Raw genomic sequence first — 11,848 nt, forward strand, 5'->3', positions numbered from 1 at the left:
ATTATTTACTCATTTTGTGCTTTAGATTGGCTTATTAATTACTGTATGTTTAAGAGTTGAAAATAATCTTTAATCATTTTTGCAGGCTTTGGAAACCGCTGGATATGTAAAGAGTGTCATAGTAAGTAGTTGCAGATCATACTATTGACTTGCATGGTATGTTATTGTTATGTAAATTTATGACCAGATTATGAAATGGTGTACATAACTAAATATGATCTAATTCATTGGAGTATAAATAAATATGATCTAAATTAATACTATCTTATGTAAGGCAGTGCTGTTGCTTGATACTTGACCAAAAGCATATGTCTAGGTACTATAACTATTTTTCTTTTTTAAGTTGATATGGTTGAAATTTACAGATGCGATTTTAGTTGCTCCATAGCAAACACTTTTTGTGTATAGTTGGAAAGATTAAAACAACCTTGCAAAGATGAGCAGATGTTACGTACATCAGCTTGACAAGATATATCTCCTCTGCGTCAGATCTTTATACCTTTCCCAACACTCACAACTTATAATGCATAAAATTGTTTTAGGCATTGGAGAGATAAAGCTAATATTTGAATTATTAAGTTGTGCTAGAAGCAGAAGAATGTGTAGCTGTGGGAAAGTAGAGGGAATGGTTAAAGCAAAGTAACAGTTGGAGCACATATGGATTGAGTAATAATAGTGATAGGCAGAGCACAGATTTAGAATCAAAATCCAGAATCGGAAATGCCGATATAAAAAATCACCAAACTTTTAATAATTAAGCAATGAGGGATAATGTGAGGCTTAATTATATGCGGACACAGTAGCAGCAGCAAGATATGCTGAGAGAAGAGTGGCTAGAAAAGAAAATAGCAAACAGCACAATATCATATTCACAACATTTACTGTGATTCTTAACTTATATGAGATACCATAACAATTAAGACTTTGAGTATATAGTCATTAAAAAAGATAATTCAAGTTAATGAAAAGTCTTTATCAATTGTATTGTAAATGGTAAACTGTATCTCAGTTTAGTAATGAACAGTTTTTTTTTATCATATAGGAAAGAGACAAGCTTTTAAGATACAGAATACAGAGAAAAAAAATAGTAAAGCCCTGTAAGGTAGGTTGAAAAACAACTTAGTTTGTTTTATTCTAAATTTACCCTATATGGTAGAAGCTAAACATATCCAACCTAAGAAAACAATAAATGGTCAAAATTAATGAAAACTTTGTAACTAAGTAATATATGTAGTACGTTATGTCATGTTATGTCATCACGGCAAGGATTTTAATCATATACTGTATAATAAACATCTGAAAGTATATTTGAATTTACTGATATGTTCATGTATGGATGCTACATTTTTCATGATGAGGACACATTATAGTATAGGGCACAGGGTGGGAAACAATGCTGGATGGCAATCAGTCATATTGGTGAAACATGACAGCAAATCTAATATAAGCATATTATGGTACAAGCAACAATTGAAATGCTAGAGAAAATATTCATGAATACAATGAAACCATGCAAACTCCACTCAGAATGTTTCAGGCTATTCTCTTTGTCATTCAGCCATTTAACCTTTAAATAAAATAATTTAAAAAAATAATAAATTTAAGCGTGGCATAGAGCCTGTTGCATGGAGTTTGGATGTTTTTCTTAAGCCTGTTTGAATGTTTCTTTCGGTATTCCAGTTTTCACATCGAAGATATGCATATTAAGTTAAGTAATGACTGTAAATTGATCCCATGTGGATAAGTGTGTAATTGTGCCCACAAATTGGCTGGAGCCCCACTCAAGTTTGCATCCCACGTCTGCCTAATGCTGTTATTGAATTTACTCTCTAAAACCCCAAACTGGACAAACGTACTTGAAAATAGATGGATGAATTTTGTCATTATTTGCTTAACACTGCTGTACTATATTAATATATATTAAATTAAAGACTCCAGCCATCCCAAGACCCTGAACTAGATTAAGAAGTTTTTAGGATTATATATTATGTTATATACAGAATAAAATTGATTAAATTTTAGCATCTAAAGATAATATATACAAGTAGAAATATTCATAAAAAACAATGTAATTTTGGTTAAAATAAATATTTCATTTTGCATATTTGTATTTCAAAGTTAAAGTAGATTTAATAAAAGCTCTGTAAATTAAATTAACTCCTTTTACTTCACATTTAGGTCTTTGCTGCCATCTTCACAGGTAATGGAGCAAATATCTGGCATAGTGGCACATTTTCATATGATAATAATGATTGACTAACTATCCTTCCCTTATTTAGTATCAGAAGTTTAGTCTTTTGCCTAAAACTAGAATGTAGAAACACATTCCAGATTATGTGCTTTACAAATCTCAATTCTTCTGTCAAACTAATACTTTTCCCTTGTCCTCAGAAGCCAGTGGTGGAAACATTTTTTGGATATGATGAAGAAGCCTCACTGGATTCAGATGGCTCTTCAATATCATATCAAACAGACAGAACCCCTTGCACCCCTGATGATGATCTGGAAGATGTGAGCATGTTTTTTTTTTAATGTAACTATTTTACAAACATACTATAGATATATTTTGTTATACAGTACTGAATATCTTGTATGGTACATACATTTAATTTACATAATGTTACACCTTATTACAGGTACTATAGTGTTATATGTGTAATATTTAAATGCTTTCAAATGTGCAAAGCATATTTTAATAAGTAATATTTAAATTAAAGTAAATAATTTCTACTAGCTAATAAAAATTTGTATTTAAAAAGTAGTCAAATAATAAATTGATACTTTTTTTCAGAAATAATTAGAGCAATATATTATATCAAAATAGTAATAATAATAATAATACATTTTATTCATATATAGCGGCCAGATGCAATTCCTAGTTATTCTGCTTTAAATACTCCCTTAGTATTGTAATCTGTGATCCAGAAAGGCATCCAAAGTCTAGGCATTAAACAATGAACTGACATGAACTCTAACAATTTATGGATTGAATATAAAATAATGTCATTATAATATTTAAGATGCTTGTATTTGGCCACCTAATTTCTGTATGTAATATGCCTACAAGTGCATAAACTAAGTGAAGAAAACATGCTCATTTCTTAATCATTTCATGTTTTCTTGTTTTTACTTCCAACTCTATTTCTATTAACCTTTTAAAAATATTTGTAACTATCATCTAGAAACTCAGCAATCAATTTAAATCCAAAAAACTCATCTTGGTCAGCTGTCAGTGAATTTTCGCTATACTTGTTATAGATTTCCTTTTTATTCAGTGACACTTAAAATGCATGCCACATGCAACTGGAGTAGTTTAATAAATCCTGTCTTTAAATTTTCCTGGATATCTTTGTCCATAGCCCGACTCTTTGGTATAGAAAGAGGATATTTTTTTCTTTTCTGCATGGATGAATCTGAGACAACCTCCACAGCAGTGTCATACTAGCAGTGGAGGAGGTAATTCAGTAGATCCCTGATTATTGAAAATATTCTAAAATTCCTCATAACATGATGGTACCAGCTCAACTGTTTTGCATTGTGTAACATTAGGTTATACAGGTCTAAGAAAGGTTAATTTACTAGAAGAACTGTAGGCAACAGTTTCATTGAGTTCCCAATTGAATACCACATTGTGACATTTTAACCAGAAATACCTCAGGAATGAAATGGGATACCTTACTGGAATAACGAAAAAGATTATAGTTTTGTGGTGTAAAGAACCTGATTGTATTGGAACAGGTGTGCTAATACAGTTCAAAGTACTTATGAATGTATCCAAAATTCTGGACAATGAGAGGTCTGTCAGGCTAGTGTTGTCACAGGTCACAACATGCCCCCTTGCATCATGTTATGAGGCATAGCTACAAAACCACAAAATGGTGTCCAGAGTGAAAAACAAAATGGCAACATGTCATGATGTCAAATATTTTTAAGACTTTTATGATACTTTCAGCACACTTAAATCCACAAAATAATTAAGAAAGTGGATTCCTAATGCTCAAAAACCCCAGAAGTGCAGAATTAAAAAAAATTCATGAGAAATATTTTGAAAGGCACAAAATCATAACACATATATATTTCAGACTTATTTATTTATTCACTTCTGCTTAATTTTAATTGAGAACAAACCCATGTGGAACAATTGAAATTAAAAATAAATGGAAATGTTTTTCTTGTGAATGTTCCTGTTTTACAGTGTATGTCAAAAAATCCACACACTTAAATTGAATTTTCAGTTTTTCAATGGTGTAAAAGACAAAATCAAGACAAATTATGTCGCATTATTTTTTGCCTTAATAAATTGTTTAGATTTTTTGAAATTCAATGGGAAAAAACCCTTGGCAACTACTGCCTGTAAGCTTATAATATTATGTTGGTGTTTTGAGAAAATTATTTAATTTATTTATGTGAACAGTGAGATTGATTTTTGCAATTTAGGGATTAGCCAAAGAAGAAACTGAACTACGCTTTCGTCAATTGACTATGGAGTACCAGGCTCTTCAGCGTGCCTATGCATTGTTACAAGAACAAGTTGGAGGAACACTGGATGCTGAAAGAGAAGTTAAGGTATACTCCTTTTAAGACTTTTTTAAAACTACAGAATGAAATATAATATATTGTGTGTTATGGCACTGGATAACATAAACATACTGTATCTTATGATCATTGTCCAAGAAACAAGTATATTTTGATCAATTCAGTGCTGGTTGTTGTTTTACTGTAACTTAATACTGTAAAACTCTTATTTATTTATCAATTACTAATATTTTATGGCAAACCAAATTATCATTTAAGAAAATCTTTAAAAGATGTAATGTAAATGTAATCATTATCATTTAGAAGTTTCTTAAAGTGATTTAAAAATTTCTAAAATTGAATTACAGATATCCTCAAAATGTATTCAGAAATATATAAGTAACCCCGGCACATTTAAAAATATTTTTAACTTATTTAAGCAAATTGCAGGTACAGTATCATTAAATCATTTCATTTGTATTTAAAGATACATTTGCAATTTATCTAATTTATAAAAAGTATGATGAAAGTAACGTAAAAAAGTGTTTATATGCTCAATCAGCTCTTTCATTGTGCATTTGTGGCAGAATGCGTGCAGCGTAAAATGCATAGAAAGTAAAATGTTCATGCCGAAATATTCGTACAAACAATTCTTTATACACAGCACCCTATTTAAAAGCTGTATGGGGTTAAGAAAAATGCTTGTTTAATATAGCAGAACGCTTGAATACTTTACTTTACAGTGTAGGCTGTTTCTTTCAGTTTCATTTATCCCTTGAATGGTAATTTATCAACGAGGCTGCCATCTTAGCATATATTTTCCTAAATACCATGCTGCAATATATCTTCTCACAGTGGCACATTTGCACAACCCCTTGTGTAACTTACCCAACAAACACACACTGACTCCAGAGATACTATGCTTTACATAATAGTTAGATGATCAGTGTGGAGTTAAAACTAAACATAACAGGCTTACTAAATAGGGTTTAGTTTCTACATTTAAGTTTGCTGCTGTTTTAAAACACATTTCTGGAATCAGCATGTTTGTTTCAGCTGTAGCATAATATACAGTAAGTGCTTCTGCAGTTCTGGTGTCATTCAAATGAGAAGAATCATTACAGGTGTGCATAGAAGTCAGGAAAATGCGATTCTTGAAAGACATTCTTGTGGTGTATGATCCGTAAACTAATACTCCACCCAAAAATTACATTTATATCTGTTACTTTTTCTGAAAGAAGTGTAATTAAAATTGAACAAATTACACAATTTGTTAATGTATATGTTACCAGCAATGTATGAAAGGCAGGCATTGTATAGAGTGCCTAGGCAATATATAGAATCCCGAAAATTGGACGGCAAAGTATGAAACGATTAATATGTCACACATTTCCTAGGCATTCTATGCAATGCCAAAAGACAAACCTGCAAAGTATAAAATAATGACGTTTCTAATGTCACGTGGCAACAAGTAGGTTCATATTTTATTTTCTCTTGTTTTCCTCAATAAGAAAGTCCTATACTTTATTTTGTACCACTTTCATTTTCATATACGTCTTTTCAATAAAAGCCTTTTAATGACTATCTTTTAATACTTTGCCTAAATAGCATTTGTCATTCTATATAATGCCTAGGTATTACATACAATGCCTAGGGAAAGTATATATAATATTAAAATAATTCGGATATTTCATACTTTGCCCAAAAATGCCAGGCATTCTATATATTGCCTAGGCATTCTGTACAATGCCTGCCTTTCATACATTGCTGATAACATATACAATATTGTTTTTAATCAATTTAACATGAAAATATTTAGCCAATGTAATATTTTAAAACATACGTATATACAGTATAAAGAAAACAACAGTACATATTCATCGACTTACACATAACTTGTCTAGTTTTTGTCCCTTCTTCATTTTATCGATCCTAAACTTTGTTTGGCTTGCCCATTGTTTGTGTAATTTTTCTGGTGTGTCCCTATGAGCCATCCAGCAGTAGTCCATAATCATATTGACATCCCACCGTCCCTGATACCTTTTTTCCATGTGCTTGATAGCCAAATGGATTCTTTCACCCTGCTCTTTAATCACCACTCTAAGATTTCCAGGGAAAAATCCAAATGCAAATCTAAAAAGAGAACTTTGAAACTCATGGTTTAACCCTATGTCTTAAATTTTTCAGTTTCTTTATAGTTTGGATATTTATTGTTACCTAAAAACTTAAAAAAGTACTTCTTTGAATGATATCCAAGCCTCTCATTTCATGCCTTTGAATCATCAGATTCTGCATCAGCAATGTGTTTTCTGATACCAGATCCAGCAAAAATGCACTTTTTCAATTTAGCATCAGAGAAACCAATATGATTTTGTCAAAAAGGCAGGCTTCATCTTTTGATAGGGCTTTAAGAAATTGCTTAATTAAACAAAGCTTAATATGAAGTGGTGGGAGCAGCACTTTATCTGGATTCACCAAGCTAGGTCTGATGACATGTTTGGCACCAACTGTAGCATTTTTCTAGCTGGCCATTCTTTCTGAACCCAAAGTAAATTATTGGCTCTGCTGTCCCACTCACAAAGCAAACATGGAAATTTTGTTTGTTCTGACTGCTGAACCAATGATGTTCATTGTAGGTAATCTTCTCAAGATTTTCAAAGTTTTTGTAGGTTTATTTCAAATGCACATAATGAGCAAAAGGTATTCATGCATATTTTAACCTTTATGAAGAAGTACTCCTTTCAGGCTTCTTTTAGATGAGTCTATAAATAGTCTCCATTCTTCTGCATTGTTATCTGTTGTCTTGTTGTCTACTGCAGAATGCAGGTGCCAGAGTCTTAACTAGGAAAAGAAAATCCACATCTCTCCAGTTTTGATGTCACTACATTGGTTACCCGTGTCATTTAGAATTGACTTTAAAATACTGCTTATGGTTTACAAAGCCTTAAATAATCTCGCTCCATCCTATATCTCGGAATGCTTTTCACCTTACACTCCAAATCGTAACCTTAGATCTTCAAATGAGTGTCTGCTTATAATTCCAAGAGCTAAATTTAAAAGAAGTAGTGAGGTGGCCTTCTACTCTTATGCACCTAAAATCTGTAATAGTTTACCAATAGAAATTTGGCAGGCTAATACAGTGGAGCCCTTTAAAAAATTGCTAAAAGCCCATTACTTTAACATGGCTTTCTCATAGCTTCATTTTAGTGTAGCCTTGATATTCTGTATATGCATTTAATTATCTTTTTTTTTAATGGCTGCAAAACTTGTAATAACCCCTGCTTTCTCTACTGTTCTTTTTCTGGTTTTCTGTGGTGGCGATCTGCACCACCACCACCTGATCAAAGCACATTGATGGATTGAAAGCCAGAGGTCCACATGACAATCATTGTCTAATTCTTCCACGTGAAGCCTGAAAACCATGAGGACTGATTTAGATCCTTTATGTTAGGTAGAATGCCTAGTGGGGGCTGGGCGGTCTCATGGCCATTGGACCCTACTTTATTCTTTGTTAATTAGTATTGCCTATTTTTTTTTCTTTTTTCTTTCTTCATCTTGTAAAGCACTTTGAGATACATCATTTGTATGAAAAAGTGCTATACAAATAAATGTTGCTGTTGTTATTTCTATTAAGTTTCTGCACTAGACTACTTACGTCAGTGCAGTAATCCAAGGACCATCTTTCTTGAAATATGCTGCAAACTTTTCTCTATTTTGGTATCTAGAAAAAGCTGTATCTGGATGTAAGTTCTTATCTCTTACATATTCACATGCTGCTACCTGCTGCTATGACTCATCACAGAGTTCAGTTCTTGCTGTATTCATATAAAATAATTGTTTACTTTAAACATAATACTACATTCAAATAAATTATCATTAAAATATTGATAGTTAATTGCAGTTTTATGAAAAAATATTACATAATGGAGAGAAATGGTTTTCATTTTTGAATTCAGTGCACAAAAATATGTAAAAATCACATGACAAAATTTCTTCAATGTATGCCTCCAGCAGACCCCCGTGACCCTGTGTTCGGATTCAGTGGGTTAGAAAATGGATGAATGGATGGATGCCTGTGTAATTCTCTTTTATGCTCAGCAATATTCATATCACATAAAGAGAATGGTAGACAATGAATGAGCTATTACTGGACAGACTTTTTTTTAACAATATTGTGAAAAAATATATACATAATATACACAGTAGTCCCTCTGTATCCATGGGTGATATGTTCCAAGACCTTCTACAGATAGTAGCAAACCTTATATATACTGTAAGCCATTTTTCTTTTACATACATATCTATGATAAAATTTAATTGATAAATTACACACAATAAAACATTACCAAAATTAAATAATAATAAAAAACATTATACAGTTTATTATTATACTTGAGCTCTAACTCTCTCTCTCTCTCTCTGGAATGAATGGGATTCTGACATTTTAGATTAACCCTCAAGGGATGATGTACCAATCAAAAATATCTTGTACACGCACACAGTTTTTTTTTTTTTTTTCAATTTTATTGATTTTATTGTAATCACACAACATTCCATACAAATAGATCAATTTTTACAAAAATAGGTTGGAAAACAAGTCAACCCCCACCCCTGAGAAAGAGAGCATGGCCAGCAGAGTAAAACTTAAAGCTAGTAAAATAAGTAGATAGATGAATTAATAAGTGAATAAAGATAAATGGAGAAGAAAATGAAATGGGGAGAGAATCTGCTTCCTCAGTGCTTTAAATGCTTATTCTAAAATGTTATTGATTAGATCCTGCCAGGTTTTGAAAAAGTTCTGCACAGATCCTCTAAGTGAGAATTTGATTTTTTCCAGTTTCAAATAGTATATGACATCAGTTACCCACTGACTTAGAATAGGAGAGTTTGTTTGTCCTTCTCCACTTTAAGTCCATCTGGGAGTACACCAAAAACAACTGTTAGTGGATTAGGAGGGATTGTGACACCAAGGCTGTTTGAGAGGCATTTAAAAAAAAATTTCCAGAATGATGTTAATTTGGTGCAGGCCCAAAACATGTGACCACACACACACAGTTTAAACAAAATACTGTATAAGGATAACAATGTAATTACTGACCTTTATGATCCAATCATATAATGGAACAAGGCTTACTAGCTTCCTGTTTTTAACAATTCCATGTTATGCAGTAATTTCTTAAAAATACTTCTTAAAATGTTATTCAGTTCCAGCTACCTGTTTTATTTTTGCCTTTAACTGACTTGCCCAATAATCTCTTCAAATATAGTTTTGTTTTTCTTCCATCTTTGGTTTGTGACCTCACACTTTAATTGAAAGGGAGAATTAACTGTCACATTATTTTGCTCATTCATCCTCACCTCTCATTACTTTTCATGCTGTAATTAATTATGCACAGAATGAGTGCACATTTAAGTTTTTTTTTTTTGAAGCTTAGTTAATGTGCAGATAAAAAAGAACAAGAAGTGCTAAAAGGTTTTCTTCACAGTGCATACAAGAAAAAACAAAATACATTTTTTTGGACAACTGTTAAGATAAATTTAACAGCTGGTACAAGGATGTCTTCAGCATGCTGAACAAGCAAACAAATATCATCATACAGTTCACAATTCTGTAAATCAGCAGCGTTTCCAGGAAAAGGTATCTAAATGAACAAAAAAGGAATGAGATTCCTTCAACATTTAGTGTTGTGGGGCCAATCTTTTACATTTTATACCCAAGCAACATGACTGGTAGGGCCTGTAGGCAGTTTCCAGTGGTTCTAGAAAATTTCTTTCTCTCTGGATACCGGAGAGGCACTTCTGAAAAGTAATATAAGGCCCAGATGGTTGTTGGTTTTAAAACATGACAGTCGAAAGGCAATGAAAAGTGCAGAAACACTTTGTTAAGTATATTTACATGTATTTGTGTATGTATGTGCAGTGCTAGTAGTAATTAAGTTTTTTGATTTTTATTACAGACTCGCGAACAACTACAAGCAGAAATTATTCGGTACCAAACAAGGATAGAAGATCTGGAAAAAACATTGGAACATCAGGGGCAGGTAAGAAATTTTTTACACCAGTTTTTCTCCCTTTTTCCTAAATACATTAAATATTTAAAACCTGCATCAAAATATTAATTTAAAACATTGGTTTACTCAAAGTCTACCACCAGTTCATAGGTTTAAGAGCTTTCTCTTTAACACAGAATATTGTCATGCAATCCCAATAAACAGTCATGCCATTATTCTATCCAGATTTTTATTTAAGAATTGTCTTTTGTTAGAAGTTTGCATTAGTCTTTTACAGTTTGTTTTTACATACATTTTAAAGTTCCATACTATTGAATGGTGTTTTTTTCGTGATCACATTTTTATTAACAAAGTATAAATTGTAAACAATTACAACTGCTCACAGAAAAGTACATTATAATATAGTAATAAAACACCCACTCCATGGTGCCAACCTGCCACCCAAGACTCTATGCACACCTAGCCTTATATGAACAACAATAGTGCTGGGGCCTTGTGTATATATAGCGTCAAAGCAGTGCTACTGTTTGCTGTGTCATTTACCTTTCTTTTTCATATTCGCAATAATGACGTGGGATTTATCAAATACACCAAAATTAATTGCATATCGTTTACAAATTTAATTCACTTGATTGTGATCTTTCTGTCATAAAATAATGGTGCATGGAATGGCCAAACTATTCCAACAACTGTTGCTGCTTTAACGTTGTTAGAAGACATCGCAAATGGATGAACTGGAAGAAAGTGCATATTTGCAGAGGACGACTGGCTTTTAGGTCGATTTCTATTTCCAAGAGCCATCCTCTTGCAGCTGTGTGCTGAACTGGGCAGACTTTGAGGAATTGTGCTCTACCTGCTCCTCTGCAAAGTGAACTTGCTGACCAATCGGGTATTTCACAAACATCACCGAGTTGCACCATTCCAGCTGTATATGATGGTATTATCCTCTTCTCATCCAGATTTCTTTACACTGTGGTTGAACTGCAAAACATCAAAGTGCAATTCGCAGCAATGTTCAGTTTTCCAAATGTAATCGGAGTAATTCTATGCTATACATGAGGCCCCTGGAGTGGAAGGCACAATGAAAACATGGAAAAACAAAGAAAAAGAGAGAATTGAGAGAATAAGTAAATAAACAAATAAATAACCTATATGGATTATGGAATGCTATTTCCCTCTGTTTGATTACGAACAAGTTGCATGGCTCTCTGCCACTTTACAATACATGAGCTAGATGAACCATTAATTCATGTTACAGATAATTCAAACAAAATAAGATTAAAAAAGGAGGTTTTCCATAAATCAAAAGATAATAAAGTAGA

The 11,848-nt window shown here is 32.4% G+C and overlaps 1 protein-coding gene across 5 annotated transcripts in view; it reads left to right on the forward strand.

Annotated features, from left to right (window-relative positions):
- The window catches only part of jakmip3 (Janus kinase and microtubule interacting protein 3), a 163,117-nt gene that overhangs the window by 100,559 nt on the left and 50,710 nt on the right, over positions 1-11,848 (forward strand). For 4 of the 5 annotated variants that reach the window (XM_051922980.1, XM_051922983.1, XM_051922984.1 and 1 more), the window contains 5 exons: positions 86-121; positions 1,043-1,102; positions 2,392-2,511; positions 4,438-4,566; positions 10,473-10,556. In XM_051922980.1, the coding sequence (XP_051778940.1) occupies positions 86-121; positions 1,043-1,102; positions 2,392-2,511; positions 4,438-4,566; positions 10,473-10,556 (429 nt within the window). The remainder of the gene's footprint in view (positions 1-85; positions 122-1,042; positions 1,103-2,391; positions 2,512-4,437; positions 4,567-10,472; positions 10,557-11,848) is intronic. The other variant, XM_051922982.1, reaches the window with a different exon arrangement.

This window comes from Erpetoichthys calabaricus, chromosome 2, assembly GCF_900747795.2.
Source record: "Erpetoichthys calabaricus chromosome 2, fErpCal1.3, whole genome shotgun sequence".
NCBI lineage: Eukaryota > Metazoa > Chordata > Cladistia > Polypteriformes > Polypteridae > Erpetoichthys > Erpetoichthys calabaricus.